General features: G+C 49.2%; 3 protein-coding genes across 3 annotated transcripts; 2 read left to right on the top strand and 1 right to left on the bottom strand.

Annotated features, from left to right (window-relative positions):
* Positions 1 to 3,018: 3,018 nt before the first annotated feature.
* On the top strand, positions 3,019 to 3,318 carry IUM83_19284 (uncharacterized protein; the record flags this gene model as incomplete). Its single annotated transcript, XM_067944329.1, has 2 exons — positions 3,019 to 3,037; positions 3,107 to 3,318. The coding sequence occupies 2 exons, from the start codon at positions 3,019 to 3,021 to the stop codon at positions 3,316 to 3,318; spliced, it is 231 nt and encodes a 76-aa protein (XP_067785160.1).
* A 10,229-nt stretch (positions 3,319 to 13,547) lies between these two features.
* On the top strand, positions 13,548 to 17,835 carry IUM83_19283 (WD repeat-containing protein 1-B; the record flags this gene model as incomplete). The annotated part of the gene is made up of 4 exons (XM_067944328.1): positions 13,548 to 13,707; positions 13,789 to 13,802; positions 17,088 to 17,681; positions 17,770 to 17,835. 4 exons carry the CDS (start codon positions 13,548 to 13,550, stop codon positions 17,833 to 17,835), a joined length of 834 nt encoding a protein of 277 aa, XP_067785154.1.
* A 2,197-nt stretch (positions 17,836 to 20,032) lies between these two features.
* On the bottom strand, positions 20,033 to 21,457 carry IUM83_19282 (Ribosomal RNA-processing protein 8; the record flags this gene model as incomplete). Its single annotated transcript, XM_067944327.1, has 1 exon — positions 20,033 to 21,457. One exon carries the CDS (start codon positions 21,455 to 21,457, stop codon positions 20,033 to 20,035), a length of 1,425 nt encoding a protein of 474 aa, XP_067785153.1.
* Between the last annotated feature and the right edge of the window lie 1,132 nt (positions 21,458 to 22,589).

Here is a 22,589-nt window from a genome sequence, read left to right as displayed (position 1 = left end):
TTTATTGGCTCCGTTGAGCGCGCTGTGCTACGTCGCTGTTGAAGATGCTGTTGAGAACAGCGCACAGAGAGACGACAAAAGCGAGCAGTTTTCAAGTGACAGCGAGCGCACGGTAAGGCGCTAGAAGCGGCGCAAAAGCTCCAGGTCGACGTGTTTGTCCACAGATTGCGGGACGCCAGCGTACAGAACGTTGTCAACGCCAGACCGTACCGGTCGAGCTATCCAGCCGACAAATGCCAAATTTGGCTTGGATTTGGCTCCAGGTGGCGCCAACGGTATTGCCATATGCCAAATAAAAAATGAGAGTGATTATTTTGCCCGACTGGGTTACCCTTTCCCTAGCAAATGCTGGGACGTTGGTGTGCACGCACCACGGAAAATACAAATCCAAGTCAACAAGCAAGCGATCTCGGCAGGAAACCCCGGCGGAGGGCTGCAGTGCACAGGTGAGACTGGTCTTGGTTTGGTCTGGTCGAGCCTAATCGGGTCGGATTGCCATCCAGGTCAGTCGGTCAGTCGGCAAGTCGGTCAGTCAGGCAAGTCGGTCAGTCAGGCATGTCAGTCAGTCGATTCAGTCGGTGTCAGTCGGGCAAGTCGATCAGTCGGGCCAGTCGGGGGCTCACGCAGCAGACTGATTTCCCAGCCAAGTTGAAATGCATTCCGCTTTTGTCTCCAACGGTGCGTAAGACCAAGCTTGACGTCTATTACAACAATTCAAATATGCAGTATCTGCGCTACAGATACATCGCCATGTGCGCTTAGTTAACCCTTTCAACAAGTTGATAATTGCATTGCTCTTTACCATTTCTAAGGTTAGTGAAACGTGCGCTACACATGATAGCTCAGCGCAATAATTGGACAAGGAACTGAGTGGGTTGCGTAGAGAAATAACTGCGAATCTGCAAAACAGAATTAAGGGTTTGCATTTGGAAGGAGTACTCGTAAGACATTTGACTACAATAGTACTGGATCATCTGTCATTCAATAGATCGTAGTTGGGTGTTACCGAGCGTCACTTATCGCTTAGCTCACCAAGTATTTCGCATCCGAATATACGTATACATGCATTGCGTTTCACACGAATGCTAGACTGAATCTTTTTTTTAGTCGGGCAGTGTCGGGCATCGGTCGGGCGTTGTCGGGCACCTCAAGCCTTTCTCTTCCACCCCAGTCGGGCTATATAGCCACTGCCATAAAAAATAGCTTTCCGATCCCAGAGCTATTTCTGAGGCCAAATTTGGCCGTGAAAATAGCTTTGGATAGCGTGAGTAACGTCGGCTCGCAATCAGATCAGTGGCCACACGAAGAGCAAACTCTGGTAATGGGAAGGTAAAGCTCTCTGTGAGGCCTGGATCGATGTTAGCAATAAGCAATACGATATCGCTGTCTGAAAGTGGTGCTCCTGTCATATATTTAAAGGTAAAAAAATATACCAGTAAATGTTTTTCTCTCAGGATGAAAGCAGGATAGGCTATACCACGAGGTGTTCGTTCAATGGCAGCCATGAATGCAGATTCGTCTACATCGGCTTCGTCCAGGAAAGCTTCCACCCATCGCGCACTGGCATCGCAATCCATTTACCTCACGCTATGTGTGACAGGAAAATAGCAATACCGCTGTGAAATTTCCACTCGCCATTGCCAAATCTATAATTAACACATGGCTTGCTCGCCAAATTTAGAATAGCGATAGCTCTACCAGTACGGTCACCCTAAGCGCATGACCTATATATAGAACGTTAATAATGTACGGCGCGAAACCCACCTAATTGTTTTTTAAGCCACTTCGAGCTGTATGAAGTGGAAGGGCGAGAAGGGAGGGACGAGACTCCTCCTTCCCGAGTGCCAGATGTCGAGTAGCATAGTCATTCACCAATTTCAGCTCTCATCCGGCACCCCACCCCCGTAAACAATACGAAATTCAATTAGTAAGCTGGATTTTCGATCGATAACAAGTATCTACACCTTTGCCCGTCCAAGTTCGCGGTAGTGTAAACCAATATCGTATGAAGTAGTTGAAGTAACTGCTATATTTAGAGAAAAAAATACTGAAATTTGGGTTTACTCCAAGGTGGATTTAGTACAGAACAAATTGGTGGTGAGTATTCGAACGGCAGCATGCCGAAGGAGCTGAAACACACGCTCGCCGCTCGCGCGCGCGTCCTTGATGCTCACCGAGACGGCGGCGACTGGATGCTAGTAGCGCACCACAATGGTATTCCTCCCACCACTGCACGTAATATTGTCGAGCGGGGGACACCAGAGTTGAAGAAGAGAGGTGGGGCGCGTGCTTCCACCACTAAGTGCACACCGGCGATGGAGAGCGCACTGGTAGACTACCTTGAAGAAAACTGTCAGTATACGCTATCGCAAATGCGTGATATGCTGTACCTTGACTTTGGCGTCCTCGTCAGCACGTCGCTTATAAGTAAGAAGCTATGCAACAAGCTTTACACCTTAAAACAGGTAAGTACGGCTTAGATTGATGCCAAATGGGTTTCCCCGTACTAACCCGTGTTTATACGTGTATTATGCTCTACTGTACGCAGGTTAGAGTCGAACCAGAAACTTGTAATAACGCAGAGAATATTGAGAAGCGCAGGGTGTTTGGAGAAGCACTTCTAAAACACGAGCGAGAAGGAGCCTTTATTGTGTACTACGACGAGACCAATTACAATCTTTATTGTAAACGGTCCCAGGGGCGGGCGCTAATTGGAGAGCGTGCTGTGGTGAAGCTTCCGCCTTCAAAAGGCGCTAACCTGCAACTCCAGTGTGCGGTCTCGCCTGAGGTTGGGCTAGTGCATTACGAGAAAAGACGTGGAAGCATCAAGATGGAGGTGAATGCTGACTTTGTACACTCCATCTATGACGCTGTCAAGCAGCACGATGTGTACAAGGATCACTTCGTGGGGAAAATATTGTGGTTGTCTTAGACAACGCACCTGCCCACAGTCAGACCGAGAATCTCGTCCGCGGTCGATGTAATCTGGTGCTGCTACGGCTGGGTCCCTACTCGCCAATGTGCAATCCCATTGAAGGTACGTAAACTTACGTTACATCTTATACTGTATGTGCTCTAATAGGCTTTGATTACCTACAACTAACAGGCTGCTTCAGCGCCTTGAAAGCACGCATTAAGAATTACCTTGCGCTCAGCCACGAGGAGATGATGAACGTTCCTTACGGTCAGAAGACCGAGAAGGCAGCCGAGCATGCGATACCATGCATGGATCTCCGCCTGGTCAATAAAATGGCTCGCCACTGTGCGCTGTCCGTGGCGGCCGCTATCCGCGGCGAGCCCATGAAGTACGGGACTTAGCTGTGGACTAAATCCACTTTGGAGTACAAGCCAAAATTTGAGAAAATGTGTTTGTCAATTTTATGTCTAAATTTTTGCTCCCATTCCATGTTGCTTTACACTACCGCGAACTTGGACGGGCAAAGGTGTAGTTGTCCACGATTATTAAAAGCAAAATAGGCAGAGCTAATGCGTACTTGTTTCAGCTTCTGTACAATTAGAACAGCGAATGGACTGGAGAGCTCCTCCATGTTCATCCAAAATACCCACAACCATTCATGCTTATCATGACAACCGTAAGGCGAGGCTTACTAAGGCGATATAGAAATGTCCGCGACATTCGGCCCCTCTCGTCACACTTCTGGTCTTCAGCATTCCAAAACATAAAGATTATCAGTTATTATAATAATGAATAAAATATAGCTCGAAGAAGATAGTAGTAGATAATAATTGTAGTAGATAATAATTGTTTGTGGTCATCTGCGAAGCTGGTAGAAAAGGTATTTCTCAAGGCGCAAACACAGCGCATGCCTTCAATAAAACAGATCAGTGGATTGGGCAATCGACCTGCTTACGTTTGGACAAAATGCCTCTAATCTCATTAGATTCTTTTAAAATGCCTCATTACTTAGAATATTGGTTAGAATCCACGTTTCATCTCAACTAGTATCTGTAACCAATGAGCGACGAAAGGACCTAGTGAACGTCAAACCAATATTATCACATTGACTTCAAAATTTTAGTAGAGCAGTTTACGCTGAATTGAATCGAAATCACCAACACACTTATACATGTAGGTTAGCCGAGATACGGCATCACTATCATTGATAATAGGTCTGGTGTCGCAAAGAAATCGAAGCGCACTATGTGACAGTTCGGGGGTATAGTGTAAGTAGAATACAGAGCATCGTATTGTCATCCGACAGAGACCGTAGTTTCGAGTTTCCTTTCCCCTTCATTTTTTTATCTATAGGCACCATTGAGCGCCGCCTCAGGAGTAGATAGCCGTTTAAGGCCGGTTCTCAACCGAGGCGGACCCATGCGTTTTCGGACACTTTGTGATCTGATTGGTTAACAGGACGTTACAAAAATGATACTGCACAACGCATGCGATGGCAAGCGTTAACTACTTTTGGCCAATCAGTGCACTGCATTATTTGCATTCCCCATCAATGCACTCCCCCTCCTCTGACATGGCGTCGGTCCGGCTTCGACGTGCTTCTCCCCGCGCTTCACCCCCACCGCAAGGTATCAAGCGACACCAAGCAGCACGTACAACAGTTCGAGAGCGGATTTCGTGGCGAGTGCATGCTTCTACGCTACTTAGAGATTCAGCTTTCAAGAGATGGGTTGGACCAGCTTCGCTCCTCATTGCCGGACGGGGGAGTCTTGGTCAGCGCTTCAGATATTGTTGAGTCGTGAACCACACGTAGATCACACAGAGTGACAGTACAATGATTGGATAATATTGATCAAACACTGGGCCAATCAAATTTGGTCAGTTTCATTCTCAACCGAGCATACGGGGTAGGGCACGCATGTAACGCACGCGTCGAGAAAAACGCTTCGGTTGAGAACCGGCCTAAACCGCAACAATTTCGAAACCAAATTCCAGTTTCCCCTTCACTTTGGCAAACCTTCACTGATTTATGAGAATTTATCGTGCCGCTCGCGCCAATCCTCACCAAAGGTTCGTCCAGTGAACTGTATCTACTCCATTACTTTACATTTCCCTTGTTACATGTATTGCATGTACTAACAAAAACGGAACTCCTCTGCATCCAAAACACCTGTTCAAGGAGAACGATGTTGGTTCGTGATGTGCACGATTCTAATTTGCAACGTGCGTTCAAAATACAGTACTTTATGTTCGTGTAGGAAGGGGCTCACTTAAGGACAGCTGACCAGGTTGAAATTCGGCACAACATACTTGCTGCATGCAGTTAGTGCGTGTGAAGTTTAAGACGACATTAAAGACAATCGATAAAATAGCGTAGTGTAGATGCACCAAGTTGCAACTTACAACTTGCGATGTAAGGTCGGTGATGTAACGAATACACCGGGTGCACGCGATAGTTTTCCTCTCCATTTCATCTCTATGACACTGAAACTTACCTATTCCCAACATCTTTCTGAGATAAAGGACAATACTGTACGATGGGAAGGTTGGAGTACATCATTTCGGCTTTTCTACAGTGGTCAACCGAACAACAAGACGGTCAACGCAACAGCATCGAGGCGAGAGAAGAGATGTCGCCCATGGTGGCGGCCTTCGCCGTGTGGCTGGCGCTCGCGACGGCAGTGACTACAGCGCAACAACTCCGCATACAGCCTCCGTTGCTGCAGCAGAACCCGCAGAATGACACGACAACAAATTGGCCTGCACTTCGACTCCAGTTCTCGCTCAAGCGCAGATCGATCAATATCTACGGGTTCACCGAGTTCATCATGCTCGCCAAACCCGTCGTGTCTGAAGACGGAGCCACTGTGCTCTACGACGCGTTCGCCACGTTCTCACAAGGTACTAGCGTGTACAACTACACGTTGATCGACGGTGCTGCCTATTCGTCAAGTAGTTCGGACACAACAGCCTTATTGGCGAGGTGTTTGGACTCGGAGTCTGATTCACTTCCACCGATCAACCGGATTGCAGCAGCGCTCAATGAAGCTACGGTGGTTTCCAGTGATTCAGGTGTTGGCAATGGTGTCCCGTGTGCATCGGACCGAAAATACGAGGCTTCAGTGGAAGACATTGATTTTGTAGTATGTCCAACCGGCTCATCAGGTTTCACAATGCGAAGCAGTGCCATGGATATCAAGGTGGATTACCAGGACACGCAGGAATTTGGCTTTCATGCCACACGAGAGTGCCCGAAGGTGGTTCAACCCACTTTGGTGACGTCGGTCGGACAGGCTTTACTTACTGGAAAGCACGATGTCGTCGGCGATTCAAGGATGCTAAAATCTGCATTTGGCTTCTCGTGGGGAGACTCGGCGTGTTCTTGTAAATCCACACCAAGGCCGTGCGTTTTTATTCATGGATTGGGAATCAAGCAGGAGTTTTCACGAAACCAAAACTCGTTCGACGACTACTGGGGGGATAAGTTGCCCGAGCACGCGCCGTGCTGTTCATCGATGAAGTTTGCCATTTTGGATACGGAAAATTACGCCTGGACGGACGACGATCTGCAGCGGAAAGTTTGCAATCGAGCACTTGCAGTGAGCAACTCCAGTACGAAAGTATCGATTGCCGATACTATTGTCATCACGCATTCGATGGGGAATCTCATCTTAGCTGGGGCCATTGCTACGAAGAAGTGCAGCTTCGCAGCCAGCTCTTCCTGGGTCGGCTTAGCAGGACCGATGCGTGGAAGCATGGCCTCGGACTTTTTCCAAGCTTCGTGTTCTGACAACACCAACGCTATCATTGAACTCTATGCTAAAGTCGTCGGCATGTGCCCCATTCGAGCTGCGATCAAGTCAATGTCGAATGAAAACGGAAACCATAGCTCAGTGAAGCTCAACGCAGCGTACAAAGCTGCGCAGAAGGTGTACCAGAAGAATGTGGACGCCCTCATGTGCAGCGAAAGCGATACTGGTCTGGTGTCACTCTACCAGCCCAAGTTCTGGGCGATGCACTACCTGATCCCGTATAAATCCAAGGAAAACGATGGAATGGTAGAGTTCCAGAGCTGTGCCGCCGGATTTCCAAGCTCAAAATTCGGCACCACCTGGCAGAATCGCTTCTACAGAACAAGGCTCAACCACTACGACATGACCTTCCGGGAGGGCGATGCACCTTTCGATAAAGCAAAAATGCCGCTCAAGTGGTTCGAATGTTTGTTCTAGGATGCTGTTGTTGTACATAATTTACAAGCGTCTAAAGGAATACTGCAGATTTACACTAAACATCTATAATACTAGTAGTAATAAATTCGATGCCTCGTTCGTCGTGTGACCCCCTAATAAGGCGTTCTAAGGTCAATATCTTCAAAGGACGCGCGCAATGAGTGGCAAACGGGTGGTTGCCGAGCTGCTTTGTCGTATTCTCCCGCTCACTTTGCGTTTTCCTCCCTGAAGAGTCCAATGAGGTGCTCCAAGACCGATTACTGTGTGCTTGATGTGACGGAAACTGCGCCGTGTTGTATCTGCGGTCACCCTGTTCATCATGTCTGCAGCAATGAACTGGGGTGAGGCTAATCTTTCCAAACGGTACGGCTAGCAATACTACGGTCCATGGTTTGCTAGCATCTAACGCGGTCACCTCTATGCGTAGATTTCGCAGTGCAGGCAGTGCTGGCAGTGCACGAATTAACGTTCTTTAGAAGAAGAAAAAACTGTTTAAACGCCCCATCGAACGTTTTTAACGTTTAAAAACGTTCTTTGCCCCCAGAACGAACGTTCGTTCGACTGGTACAGGGTACCAATATCCTGGAGTTTAGTAGGATTTTTAGTAAGGGAATCTGCCACTTTAGTGCACTAGAAGCATATTAGTGCACTAATAGAAACGACCAATCACGCCAAAACCCTACGAGCTCTGGTATATTACTGGATGAAATATTTGAAACCGTAAAACCTGCCATTATGTATACAGCTCCTGTTGGCTAACTCTCGACCACCCGATTTGTCTCGTCTGCTTTTGCAGTTAGTACTAGTGGCATGAGCTTAACTATTTGACTATCACTACCAAATTGACCTCGCCCCGAGAATCATGACCAAGAAGCGCGGAGACTACACCAAAAGCAAGCTAAACTCTACCGCAAGCTAATTAAGTGGGTAGGCAAGCGCAAGAAAGACGAATCGATGGAGTCTCAGTGACGTGGCCTCAACCACGCCTGACAGCTGAGGCAGAGCAAACCTTGTGAGTGGATAATGGGGCGACAGCTTATCGGGAAGCCGGCCAAACGTGGGAAATCATTGCCAAGGCCAGCACGATAGCTGAGATGACTACGGGCACTGGCGCTGGTAGCGGCTGGTACAGGCGCTTTATGAAGCGGCGCCGGCGTCGATTAAGCAAGCCGCTTGGCTTCACGTGAAGAAAACCGTCCAACAACAGCGTCCTCCACCACCACGCACGAAAGACAGGAAGCGGAAGACAGCGACAGTTGGTGGGCGATTGCTAACCCGTGAACTACTAGAGAACCTACAAGCAAAACCTCGAAAGGCACGGCAAAAAGGTTCCCGACTGACACCGGTTCATACGGAGGTTGAAAATGCTCCAGGCGCACCCGAGCAATCGCTGTTTGAAGTTTAGTCAAGAGATAAGACAGACAGGCAAATCAATGTTAGTTACTGTAAGTCAATTGCACACACAGATGAGCAGATAATCATACCTTTATAACAGTGCGGAGAATTAACGTGTCCGAGGGACTCGAACCCGCGACAACCATGCTCCCGTAGGGCCCTCATTAAGCCAGCGGCGTTAACCGACTGAGCTGTCAGCACTGTCGAAATGACAAATTATTTCCAAGATACATATCCTTTCAAAACTGATGTGTTTGCATTTTTATCGTGTATTATAGGTTACCTAACCACTGAACGAAAGAAACACTGTCCCAGTTTGAGAAATGCTGGTTTATACAAATACTAAGATAAAAAGGAGCACTAAACTGGCAATCAGCAGGAAATAGGCCATTCACTACAGTCCATCCAAACTACCCAATAAGAGCCTCTCCATACCAGAATTAATCTGTGAAAGAGAGTAAACAAACACCTGTCTGGGCATGCATATTGCACACTGAAACTCACAGTAGACTTTCGGCTATCGCGCCTTGACTGATGCCCTTTGAAAAGTGCACTAAATTGGCAAATTCCCTTATAAAAAAAAAGTACGACAACAACTGAGCATCGTTGACGTTGAGGGTCTTATTTTAAGACTCCGCTAGAGTTCAGTTTGCGTTTCCGTTGAAGTGCAATACCTGCCCCACCATACCCTCGAAGTCTACTCGAAGTAATGCATTCGTTTGCCGCCTTCGCCGTTGAAATGGACGCGTAAGAAAACAACAGCTATCGGTTGTAGCTGGAGTGATATTCCGGAGGTGGTGGCTGCCAAAGCTCGATATTTATTTGTCAAATAGCATTCCACGAGACTTTTGTTGCAAAAATGCTAGACCTCGAGGTACTGACGAATTCTATAAGCATTAGGCGACCCGCGAGGTTGGTGCGCCGCAACGCGGCGCACTAAGGCGCTTGTAGAGTATAACATCGAAATGCATGTATACAGCGTTTGAATCTTGCATTCTGCAGCTGAGAATCAGCTATTTAGGCAAATAATATAGACCGATCAGAACTCAAATTCCGTATATTTGCCAAATATACGGAATTTGAGTTCTGGTCGGTCTACCCGGGCTGATCCGAACTCGAGGGAACTCCGATCAAAGGCAAAAGCACTCAATTGATTGCAATTGAAGTTATGTATGCACTCATATTGATTCAGTCGTGCAAGTATGTTCCGCCTGCGTGCGGTGATTATTATACAAAGCACTGGAAAGCGCCGCACACCAAACAGAGGTAGATTTGTTGATTTCGGTAGTGCTACCAGCGAGCATAATCGAGCCAATAGCATAGCCAACCTTGAGGTATCACGAGGTACATACAGTAGCACGAAAGGTAAACGATGAACCTCGTGAACTTTTGCGGAGTTCACAGTGTACATGTACAGCATCGTGAAAGCGAAGTATGGTCGCTTGAACACCAGGAGGGAAATGTGGTTGAATTACGGTGGAAAGTAGTGCACGTGTGATACTCGCCAATTTCTTGATCGTGAAGGCGAAGTATGGTCGCTTGAACACCAGGAGGGAAATGTGGTTGAATTACGGTGGAAAGTAGTGCACGTGTGATACTCGCCAATTTCTTGATCGTGAAGGCGAAGTATGGTCGCTTGAACACCAGGAGGGAAATGTGGTTGAATTACGGTGGAAAGTAGTGCAAGGGTGATGTTCGCCTATTTCTATTGCACAATCGGGCCTCGGCACGATCTACCTGTTAATAATGCCCCTCAGTTGTTGATTTCATCAGTCTTGCTCGTGGGTGGCGCTAGGCATGTCGTCGTTTGCATCCCTTTTGGTGGTTGTCATCGCGCTGCTACAGCTCTCAATTCCAGCACGAGCAACCCAGAATGATGGAGAATCGATGCGTGAAGGCGGAACTACAGATTGGCCTTCGTTGCGATTTCACTTCAAGCTCAAGCGCAGCTCCATGAACATCTACGGACAAGATGATTTTTCCGTTTACGCCAATCCAGTCGTATCTGCCAACGGAAGCCGCGTTCTCTACGATATCTCCGCCACCTTTCGAGAAGACGCAACTGTGTACAACTACACATTGGTGAACGGAGTTGCGTACTTGCTGAGCAGTACTCAGATAGCAGGTTCTGCTACGTCAACGGTGCAATATCTAAGCTCGGAACTGGACGATTTCCCGCCGATCAACGCTATTGCTTCAGCGCTGAATGATGCTACGCCGATACCAAGTGTTTCCAGAAGTGCGCGCGACAGCATCAATTGCACTGCTGGTAACGTGTATAAAGCGTCGGTGAGCGGGTTCGACTTTGCTGTTTGCGCGGCCAGCAATTCGGGTTTGATGATGTACAGTCGGAATGTGGACATTGCTGTGGAGTACCTCGCGAGTCATGTGAATATTGTTCCTCCAAGGATGAATGCTAATCAGCTGAGAGACTGCAAAGCCGAAGTAGAATCGAGCAAAGTGACATCAACTGGAAAAACGCTCCTCACCAGAAAACTACTAGCGATGAATCCTTCAAGAAAATTAGCAGCTGAGATTTCGCTCTGGTTTGAACATGATACCACATGTTCGTGCAAATCGACTCCACGTCCGTGTATTTTCATTCACGGCCTGGGAGTCGAGAATGAGACGCCTGAAAATGAGGACTCGTTGACGTACTGGGGGGATATTACCAACCACGCGCCTTGCTGCACATCGATTAAGTACACACACCTCAATACGATCAACACTACTTGGATGAACGTTACTCAGCAGCAAAAGGTGTGTGACCGAGCGCTTGCGGTGAGCAACACGAGCACGGATTTCCTCATTAATGATACCATTTTGGTGACACACTCGATGGGAGGTCTCATGTTAGCCGGAGCGTTGGCGAACGGACTGTGTGCGTTGTCCTCGAGTTCTACATGGATTAGTACGGCGGCACCAATGCGAGGAAGTATGGGATCGGACTATGCACAAGACACCTGCGCGGGGAGAACCAACTTTCTGGCGGAAACATTAGCCGCGTACAAAAATCAATGCCCCGTGAGTACTGCGTCCAAATCTGTGGTATACGAGGACGGATCGTACAGTTCAGTATACCTCAAAGTGGCATATAAAGCAGCACAAGAGGCCTATCGGAAAAATGTGTCCGCGCTCATGTGTAGTGAAAGTTTTTCTGGAATACTGTCGTCCTACCAAGCAAGTTTTTGGGTCCTCGGCCACTTGATCCCTCACAAATCCGACAAAAATGATGGTGTGGTTGAGTTCCAGAGCTGCTCTACGGGAATCCCGGCCTCCAAGTTTGGCAACACCTATACCGATCGGTTTTATCGCACAAAGCTGAATCACTACGACATGCAGTTTCGAGCCGGTGACGCATTTCTGAACAAGGCGAAAATGCCTTTGAAATGGTTCGAGTGTTTGCTGTAGTCAGCCTAAAAACTATGCTGATAAACCACGTCCAAATACAAGCAAGTTATCGTCGCCCCTCGAGGTCACTACAATGCTATATACTTCATGGCGTTAATTAGGATACCTACAGTATAATTCAGTCAATGCGTGGCGCAGTGGATAAGTATTACTTGAAGAAATACATACACTTGTACAGTAGTTTTGGAATTCTTTGTCTAGATAAGGTTATCTCTACCCGCCGACAATTTTGTCTACACCGGTCCTGCAATCTAATTTTGCCGCTAGTAGAGGACAACGCGACCAGCTCTTTGTTCTACTCTTATCGCTCTAAAGAGCAGATAGCGAAAGATGATTACATGGATTCGACAACGTTGTAGGGATACCTGGGCGTCCTGGATGTCTGTCCAAGTTGAGTTCACGGGTCAGTATTCCGTGGATCGAATTCACAAATTCGAAAAGTATGCCACCGGCGTCAGTGCCAAACGAATTGCAACTATCCTTTTGTCGACACCACTGCCTTGTCTGGTGGTGAGCTTACTAAAGGAGGTTCCACCTCTAGCCTCCCCTGACGTTGGAGTATACAAGAACTGGATATTCTTCGTTCGCTCGTGGCTGCTACTTGCCTTTATTAGTGGAAACATTCTGGTTCAGATGGGTCAAGGTGCTCCGAGCTTGAAGTTTACCTTGCGCCAGATCGTTATTGTCGCTCTACTTGCCTCAAGTGTGGGAATTGGCGTGATAATTGGCCTATGCATTTTGACAGTCTTCCCTCTCCCGTTTGGGTTGCTTGTCGTCGCTCCTCCTGACGTTATTATGATCGCGGTTTGCTTCGTGTATATCTCGGGTCCACGGTTGCGGGCTGATCCATCGTTGTGGAAGGATGTCAAACGCCAACTGAATGTATTCTACTGCCAAGTAGCACTAACATTTACATACCCGATTTACATTTATGTTTTGTATCGCTTACTGGTACTAACCAAGCATTATTCGTGCTCTTGCTTCCGATCATTAAGATTATCGCTAAAAATATGATAAGTCGAATCCTTGCGGAAAACCGCGACTTGAAGCCCGACGCTGTCATTTTTATCGTGGAGGTTTTCAACGCTGTGTACGTTTCAAACGCCCTTAACAACTCTTCGTCCTGGCATACAACAGCCGCCGTCATGTCGGTCGATTTGGTTCATTTCTGGCTTTCCATGATTGACGTGATTAAGATTCTGAACGAAATGAAGAAACTGATGAAGAAGATTCCACAAGGCCACCCCGTAGCGAAAGAAAGCTTCGTGCAAATTGCGACGCGTATTATTTTATCTGAGACTGATCCTATGGTAGAAAACAGATTTTATTGGTCAGACACCCTGAATAAATCGTGGGCAACGCGTATTGAATCCTGGGTAGCTTCGAGGCTAGCTTCAAGCAAGCGTGTATCCATTCAAGATGACATAATTTTCGTTCTGAGACAGAACAGTAATCGCAACAAGAAAGGGTTGCATCGAGGTACGATATTTCGCAAAACTCGGGTCTATCCGTTTCGCCCACCACGCCAACAACAGACGGTATTTCTCGACAGAAATATTGATATTCGAAAACAATCGATCCATAGGCCAGGAAACATGGAGCTTGGAGCTTTCGCCGATTCCTCTCTTTGTCTGGAGGCAATCTATTCGCGGGAGGAGCGTACAGAAATTATTCAGAAGACTTTGCGCATTCTCTTCATCACCGAGTACCTCGTGCTGGTTGAGTACGTTGTAGTGATGTTCCCAATTGCCTACAGTACGTCTGACCTGGTATTTGTTTATGAAACGTAAGCAGAATATTGTAATCACCCACTGATTATCGCTGTGGTCTGCTCAGGCTTCCACCGCTTGGTACTTTTCCATATGGACAATGGTGTATATTACACATCTCTTGCTGGTCTTTCAAGCGCTGCGCTGTATTCCTCTGTTCTCAACGTCCTATTCTACAGTTTGCTCGAGCTACTATCATTTATCATGGCAATCCTACTGCTCAAGAGAAAGTTGGGGCTTCCACCGTTACCTCAACTGGCATTTGTCCTCGAAACATAGGCAGCAACGATTCAGTCTAAGATGACCACTCTCTTCGTCTATGTCATGCAGGTCCCGCTGGCCCACAGTGGTAAGTGACAGTGTCGCTGCACTACTAAACTAGCGGCTGTTCTAACACAAAGTACGGTGATATTAGGGGCTGATTTTAGCTTTAAGTTTTCTTGGTTACAGCAAAAGTGAATACACTACCGACTCTCAAGATTCCATACCGACAGAGTCATCCACTCCGTGCGATCTCTCATAACATGGTCTTCATATCGAAATAGTCTCGGGTTTAAAACTTCGAAGTGGTTTGAACTGATCCAGGGAGCTAGGAATCCTAGCTCCTAGCCTAGGATACAAGTTCTTAAAAAACGCTACAAAATGATATCGGTTTTGTGTTTTCACTTCATCGGATACCACTGCAAAACTCAATCTGCACCAAATGCTGACGTTGTTGCCCGCGCCAATACTCGAGTCCATCCTCCAGTATGCCATCGACGGATTGCAGCCAGATTTGACCCCGCACAGGCGAGTTGTCCCCTTGAAGCGCTTGCAAGATCTAGCACTGGTGTGCAAAGCCACCCACGCTCTCGCCGACAACATGTCGGAGACCCTTCAAAACGAAATCTTTTATCAAGGAGTGGAGGACTTCGCGGGTCCCGAAGACATCGAGGACGTCCTAGAGGAAATAAAAGGATATGGAGGTGCAGTGCGCGACTTCCGCCTGCGGTTGGGCCCGTTCGAGCCCAGTCAGGGGCGACACGACCCGCGAAACTTGATATTGAGCGAACCGGAGCCGGGGGAGTTGGATCAGCTGGATATCGACTGGGACACCATGTTCAACTACATGCCGGGGCTAAAAAGACTGGATCTGACCGAGGTCCCATTGCTCAGTCGCCACATCCCTAGGATTCTAGAGGCGGCCTCGAAATCCTGCCGACATTTGGAAATCCTCATTTTGCCAAGTAAAAGCGATTTTTTCGGCACCGTTACGGAAGTGATAATTAGGAGGTTGATGGTGGAATTAACTCCTGCACTAGAGAAGTGGTACGTGAGTTGTGGGGGGGCTGAGGCAACTCACGATGCCGTCGTGTGACCAGGACGAAAATTCGGGACTTGGTAATGAGTATATTCAGGCGGTGGCCAGATTTTGCCCAAGGATCGAGTTCGTGGATGGCTACGAACAGGTGCTTACATCAGGTAAAGAGCCGTGCCCCGATATGTGGCCGATTTCGTTGGAGTCGTGGCAAGCATTTAACGCTTCGTGTACGGCTCTGCGGACGTTCAATTGGACTGTTGTGCCTTTCGGCGACCCATTTTTTCGTGTATTTGGAGATCACGTGAAGCCAAAACTGACATCTTTGTCGCTTACAGCGAACATGAGCTGGGGGTATGGGAACTACCTTCGTCAGTTTCCAGGATCAGTGGTGAGCGTTGGCGAAGATGACAGTCATCCGGGATACGGTGTTTTGGTTAACAACCCTGGTGATGCGCTGCGCGCTTGTCCTGCACTGACGAAGCTCTGCGTTGAGATCGATCACTATACCAATGAAGAGTCATACGAGCGATACCTAGATCCCTTTGTGTATGGAGACGAATTTTGGGAAGCCGCTGCCAGCTACTGCCCGTTGCTGGATGGTGGACTCGTCCGATCAGTCCCTTTATAATATGAGACCGATCGATACGATGACAGAGCACACACTCGTGACTCTAGCCGGGCTCAATGGCTGCGCCAGTGTAAAGTTGGTCCTGCTCGGCTGACTGGTAGCGACGTTTTCAAGTATCTGCGTTGTGCGTCAAACACTGGCGGATTCGTCGCGGAACGTGAATTCAACATCAGCATCGGCGGTCACGAGGGCAGCAGGCTCGCAAAGTTTTACACGGTGGTTGTGGCATTTCTCAAATTGCTTTCGGGGACAAGTGAGGATACGCTGGGAGCTGCGTCGTGCTCGATGAAGCCACATCTGCGTATCACAAACCCCTACAACTCGAAAGTGAGGCAGAATTGGGCCGAAGGATACATGCGCGAGGAGCTAAAACCTGTGCTCGCGTTGTGCCGTGAGAGACATCCATCCCTGACCATTCAAGTGTCAATCGGTGGGCGTAATGACAACAAATTCAACCGTATCGAGGGATTATCGCTGACCTGGCGTTCGAAAAGCCATCATCGTAAGGTGTTCCGTGACATCGAACGAGAGACAGCTGGGCGTGATTCTGACAGCGACGTCAGAATCGACAGCGGCGGAGGAAGCGACGATAGTACGAGTGACGGTGAACACGAAAATTCGGAGGAAGACTAGACGTTTCAAACGTCACATTAACCAACGCGTTATGGTGCATTTACCACCAGCGTTTTCATGCTGGCCCATGCTGGCGCTAATGTAAACGCAGTATTTGAATCGAAAACTAGCGCTACACTTGGGAGGCACTTCAACCCCAGCAAGCGATTACACGGCGCAAGATTTTTCGAGACATCTTCCAATCCAAACTCCAAGATAATATATGCCAACACAGCAGTGCCGTGCCCTTTTCTAGTGTCCAGGACATGATGAAAAGGAACTGCGGCGTCTTGTCGGGACTACAAAAGGTAAAGCATTTGGATTTTTCTTCCTCAACGGAAATGGCGAAGAAAACATTGAGCGCTTAGTTTATTGAGCTCCGCTACCTTCTCTTCATCATGAGCGCAATGTTGACGACGCTGATGCGGCGTGCCCACAGTGGGCATCACTCGGCTGCCAAAATCAGCCGTTTCGTTTCTCGGAAAACGCTCGGTGCGTGGTGAAAAAAATCACAATGCATGAATTCAAGGCTCATGGTGACATCACCACGGATAGCAACACGCTCAAATGCGCTGGCAGCATGCTCCGTGCATATTATTTGGCGATGCACTCGGACTAATCTTTCGCCAATCGATTAACGAACCCATTCGGGTCCATCCTCGCGGGTCGAGCATTGCACATCAAAAAAGTGCTCTCCCGCTGCTTGGTCTCTGCCTCAGCTGAGACCTTCACTTGAATAAGTCGCTAGTCGAGTGAGGAGGCGGCTTCAGCTGCGTGTTGGGTCCTTCTTCTCAAGCCATCGACCTTGTGGGCGAGTGGGTTGCAGTCGCTCTACCACACCTCGTCACAACCCAACGGACCACCTCGCGGTCAAGTCAAGTACGGTAAAACCATGATCCAGCCGCATTGCGAACATTCGCCCGAGTGGATGATGGACACGGCGCTGCACTTGTATGCGCGTTGCGGTCGGGCCGACGCGTCCAGGATGCAGCTTCGACACGGTGCCGACACGGAGATCTGCAACGCTCAGGGCTTCACGCCGCTGCTGTTGGCCGCTCGCTTCAACCAGCTGGAAGTACTTCAACTTCTGCTTCAACATGGGGCGCGCACCAACGCGTTGGCTCCGCTGGAGATCGACATGGGTCACGGGGTCGAATTGGGCTCTTGTGTCCATTTCGCAGCTGAAAGTGGCCACGTCCAGGTGCTCAAGTTCTTGGTCACCGCTGCAGCTCTAGACGCCGATGAATACACTCGAGGACGACAGGGTATCACGCCATTGCACTTGGCAGCGAGACTTGGTCGTGCAGATGTCGTGCGCTTCTTGGCTGCAAGGAGCGATGTGGATGTCAATGCACGCGACGCTCGAGGCATGACGCCACTGCACCACGCGTGCGACTATCAGAATGTTGTGAGTGGTGAGGTGGCATCCAGGTCACCCCCGCAGTTCCTCCAAGACGCAGCGCATGTAGAAGTTGTGGACGCACTAATTCAGGCTGGTGCGGTGCCAGACGCTCGACGCACGAATGACTGGGCGACACCGATGCGGTGTGCTCTGCATCGAGGACACTTTCTAGTCGCCAAGGCTTTAGTGGATCATGGCGCCTATAGCGGAGTGACTTGGTGGCTGCACAAGATCAAGACACTGTTGCCTGCTTCGTGGACGAGAGATACAAAGCACTTTGATAGCTCGTCGACAAGAAGGTCCAAGAAAAAGCAGCACTGGAAGAGCAGGTTTCAGAGGGAGTCGAGCATTTGGGACACTGAAATGTCGACTGGGAATGAGCCCGTAGGTGATTCGTTGCGAAGTCTTGCTCGGCACCACGAGTCAGCGCTACATGAGGCTTGTAAAGCTCAGAAGCTGCGCCGACTTCGCGAGGTATTGAAAAACCAGGGAGATATCTGGGTCAACGCGCGTGTGTTTTCGCCAAGTATGGACGACTATGAAGGGTGGACGGCACTGCACATTGCAGCATCAGGAGGATGGCAGGCTGGACTTGCGCTGCTGATCGCTCATGGAGCGAATGTAGAGCTCACGACTGGAGACAGCGATGCATCCTACGGAACCACAGCGCTGCATCTTGCAGCGCAGAATGGCCACACCTCGTGTGTGTTGACGCTGCTGGATGCTGGGGCTGGCATCAATGCCTGCGACGACTTGGGTGATACGCCACTGCTACGAGCACTTCGCAATGGACGGTCATGTATGGTCAAACTGCTGCTACGTCATGGAGCAAAGTGCTGTTATCAGCAAGATCCTGCGTCTGAACTAACGTTAGAACCGCCGCTCTCTGAAGCCAGTGAGTCGATGATCGGGTCGTTTGATCCGCGGAGGACGTCGGCACTCCACCTCGCAGCTTTCTTCGGACTGCTCCCTGTCGTGCAAGAATTGGCAAAATCCTCCAGTCTCTTCTCTCTTGATGCAGTCGACGACGATGGTGCCACTCCAATATGGCTCGCATCGCTCATGGGTCACTTGGATGTCGTAGACTTCCTGGCACAACAAGGTGCGAACCTGCATCACCATGTTGCTGGAGATTCTGCGATCGATTGCGCGGCAGAGTTCGGTCACCTTGAGGTGCTAGAGTACATCTCGGCATCTTCGCCTGACCGACACGGTTGGGGCTGTAAATCGCTTAGCCGCTTGGCACTGCTGGACAAGTCGAAATTTCTCCACCGCAGATCTGTGTAAAATGTAAAAAAAAGTAAAACTCACACAGTTGTGTCAACTGTATTCACATGTCAGGCCATATTTCAAGTATTATGGTCACTGCCACTATTTTGTTCGATAAATTCATACTCTGCAAGGATATGATGGGGGATTCACCATGAACACTTTCGTGTTTAGTATCTACAGCGCATCATGAGCACTACTGGTATTATGAATCCCCACAAAAAACGCTATAGCCACCACAATCGCCACATTCATACGGATTCAACCCATAGCAATTCGTTCATTTGATCTGTGACAACAAGTTGGATCGTTGGAAATGCTTAGACTCTTTCACTTCCGTACTCTACTGAGTAGCCGTGGCCCTCTCAGCCTAAAACTAGAAGCTCTCGTCTCTGACAAGGCACTTCTCAATTTGTTGTAAAGCTCCCAGAACTTCCGCATCGAGATGGAATCGTACACGTACACGTCTCCACTGCGTCATTTGTTAACAGATTTCGTTCTGCTAGCAGGTTCTGAAGCTATCTTGGCAGTTACGGAGTCCAAGACAACTCCGGTTTACTCGTTCCGGTCTGCTGAAATCGAAGCTGACAATGCCTCCGAATACAGGGCGTATGGGGCGCTCAAAAGTCTTGTTCAGTCGTCAACACTAAGCCAAGAAGAAAACGCCGTTAACCTCTTTAAGAAATTTGGCTCAGTTCAAGAAATGGGGCCGTCAACGCATCAGTATCCATGTTGTCGGCCGTTGGTATCTTCCTGGTCTTAAGGAGAGCAACCTCTACGGTATAGATGGATATGCGAAGTACCTCAAGGCCTCTGTCGAGCAGGTGTAGCAAAAGAAAGCATATCGCAGGATGTACGATTCTTGCTCATAACAAAATCGGCTTGTTTGGACAAGACTTCTTAGGTTGCTGGTGTTCCAATCCGTTTATTTATTCGTTGATTGCTGAGCTACGAATCCGATCATTCGCCGCGACAGCAACGACACTTGGCTTTTTCAGCGCACCAACTCACAAACACTTTCATTACTTTGTTTTACGCATGTACTAGTACATCAATAAACTACACATCAACAGCATCAAGACGAGCAGTCTAGCTAAATTTCAACTAGATTTCCCGGAGATGATCGCACGACCCCCGTTTCCTCCTCGCGCCGCCATTGCAGGAGAATTGCTCACAATGGCATTAGGCCGACTTAGCACGACAGAAGCCGGAAGTGGCCCGGCCCAGGCCCCTATGAGCGGCGCACTTCTCACAAGGGTAGCATTCTTGTTCTGGGTAGGGCTGTTGGCAGAAATCGCATTCTTTGCGTGCGCGTTAGTCGGGGCCGTGTCCTTGATTGGCTTCACGCTCACTGGAACTGGAGGCGGAATTTGCGTCCACTTTGCAGCCTCCAGCGGCACATTCTTCTTCACAGTTTGAATCTGGCCTTTGATCCTAGCAAAGGTACGCGTAGAGTTATTTGCCTGTTGCTCCATGTGGAGTTCAGTCTCTTTCTGCGGCTTCGTATTCTTCTTAGCGGAATTTGAGCGAGAACCGACGTTCTTCTCCTGCAGAGCAGGTTGGTCCTTGCTGGCATCCCACGCGCCACCAATCTGCTGGAGCTGCGTACGGATAGCTTCGTACAGGTGCAGGCCACCGAGTTGCATCATGGCCTCCTGGAACTTGTCCGACTGAGCCTGCTTCACCATGTGCTTTAACTTGTACTGGTTCACCTTAGTCCAATCCGCCACGATTGGCCTGCCGGTGACCTGTTTCAACCCTTTAGATGTCGGCACCAGCACTAGGCAGGCTTTGCTGTCAAGGCTCAAGATCTCACGCAGAACCTGGCACGCAGCACGCTTTCCGGGTGCCAATCCCAGCGCCAACCGCAGCACGAAACTGGCACCGACCGAGTGCTTCACTTGCTTCTTCGACTGCAGTCCTTTGGTACCGAAGCGAGCGCCGATGACGCTGTCCATTTCGCCGAAGCTGTACTTGCGGACCAGCTCCTGCTCGCCATACTTGGTAAGAGCGGCAGACACAATGATCAACGACAGCAATGCCTGTTGAGTCTCTTGCGTGCTCTGGATGCATGCGAGCGTCTTCGGACTCAGGACGCTGCCCACCCACTGGTCCACGTGCTCCCGCTTGAAGTTGGCCCTGCTGTTGATTGGTCTGGCCACTGCGTCGTCCTTGGCGGTGAAGTAGTTGTGAAGCTTCGCGAACCGCTCAAAGTCCGTCTTGCGGATCTGACGAGCTCGCTGCACACTCCAAGTGGTCACGTCACTGAGTGTGAACGACTTGGAGTTCTTCGCTTCGGCGGTCTTGATGACGTTCACGTTGATGGAGCCACTCGCATTCGCGTTGGCGCTTGGGCTCTTAATGATGATGTTACCCGTTGATTGCACCACTCTAGTCGGTGTACCAGTCATTTGGGCTCTCTTCACTACCATAGCACTGGCAGGCTTCACCTGCGCGTTGACGGGGGGAGCAGCGGTGCCGTTCTTGGCGTTGTTGGCCTTCTGTCTCGATGCAGAGCAGGTCATTTCCTGGGGTGCTCTGGGAGCGGAGTGGCTCACGAAAGCTTGGTTATTGCTGGACGTGCTGGTCGATTGCAAAGTGTCAAGGCGGAGGTTGCCCAGTTTGGCGAACGTGACGAAGATAAGGATGTCTAAAGATAAGACGTCGACGTCTATACTGTAGTTTTAGGCACTAGCTAAGATGCCGACGCAGGACACTTGTGAATCAGAACTTTTGGTGGTATCCATACAGTACTTTAGTGGAGCGCGCATTGTTTCTGTTTGTTCTATAACTACAGTTGAAGAAAGCCACCGCGCGAAATTTGAGCTGCAAAGCGCCATTCCCCAGCAACAAGACGTCCAACTTTGACATTTGCTCTCCAGACCACTTAGGCCCTGGTTTCTCCGTCTGGGTCTGGGTCTGGGGATAAATGAAGATGCAATTCCCAGACGCTGTCCCCAGATTGCTGGTGCTGGGGATTATGTTGCTGCTACAAATACCCTGTCAAAATCGTTTTTCTAGCTTGAGTCTCCTCGCACCAGTCAGATCTCGTACACAACCCCAGCTGGAGCTTCTCTGCGGGCGGGATCTTCTCCGCCGCCAGCAGCACTCACGGTGGCGGGTTGCGCAGGGGGTGGGGAAGCCATCAGGCGGAGCGTCGCATCTGGGGCGGGCGACAACAGCATCTCCATGACGCTTGTTTGCGTGCCGGTGCGACTTAAATTTCCAACTTTCCAACTGCGAGGAGGCATCCTCCCTGAGACGAAGCGCGCTCCTCCTGGGGCCGCCACAAGCGCTGCAGCGTCGTTGCCTTTAATGAGAATCTGCACTTGTTCTAAGCTCACAGACAGTCGAGACTTCGATATGCGTGAGCGAAGGCTGGTTTTATTGTTGTGGTTAGCTCTCGGCGAAATGCGGAATGATCTTGTCTGGGCAGGGGCGGAGCCCACTGGGTGCCTTCCAAAACCACCATTAAACAGTTTAATCCGACTTTTTTAATGCGGCGTTTAGGCGCCCTACTTGCCCTATTAAACCCCGCCCGATTGAGAGGTTATAAAAACTTAGGCCAAAACTCTCACCAAACACGGTCTATGTCCTGCGAGATTTGGCACACATTGATGCACATATAGTTAATTCACTATAGAGTGTAGAATGGGA

The sequence above is a fragment of the Phytophthora cinnamomi genome (genome assembly GCF_018691715.1).
Source record: "Phytophthora cinnamomi strain GKB4 chromosome Unknown Contig82, whole genome shotgun sequence".
In the NCBI taxonomy this organism is placed as follows: Eukaryota; Oomycota; class Peronosporomycetes; order Peronosporales; family Peronosporaceae; genus Phytophthora; species Phytophthora cinnamomi.
Note: the sequence above shows the minus strand (reverse complement) of the source record. Positions and strands in the feature narration are given on the sequence as shown.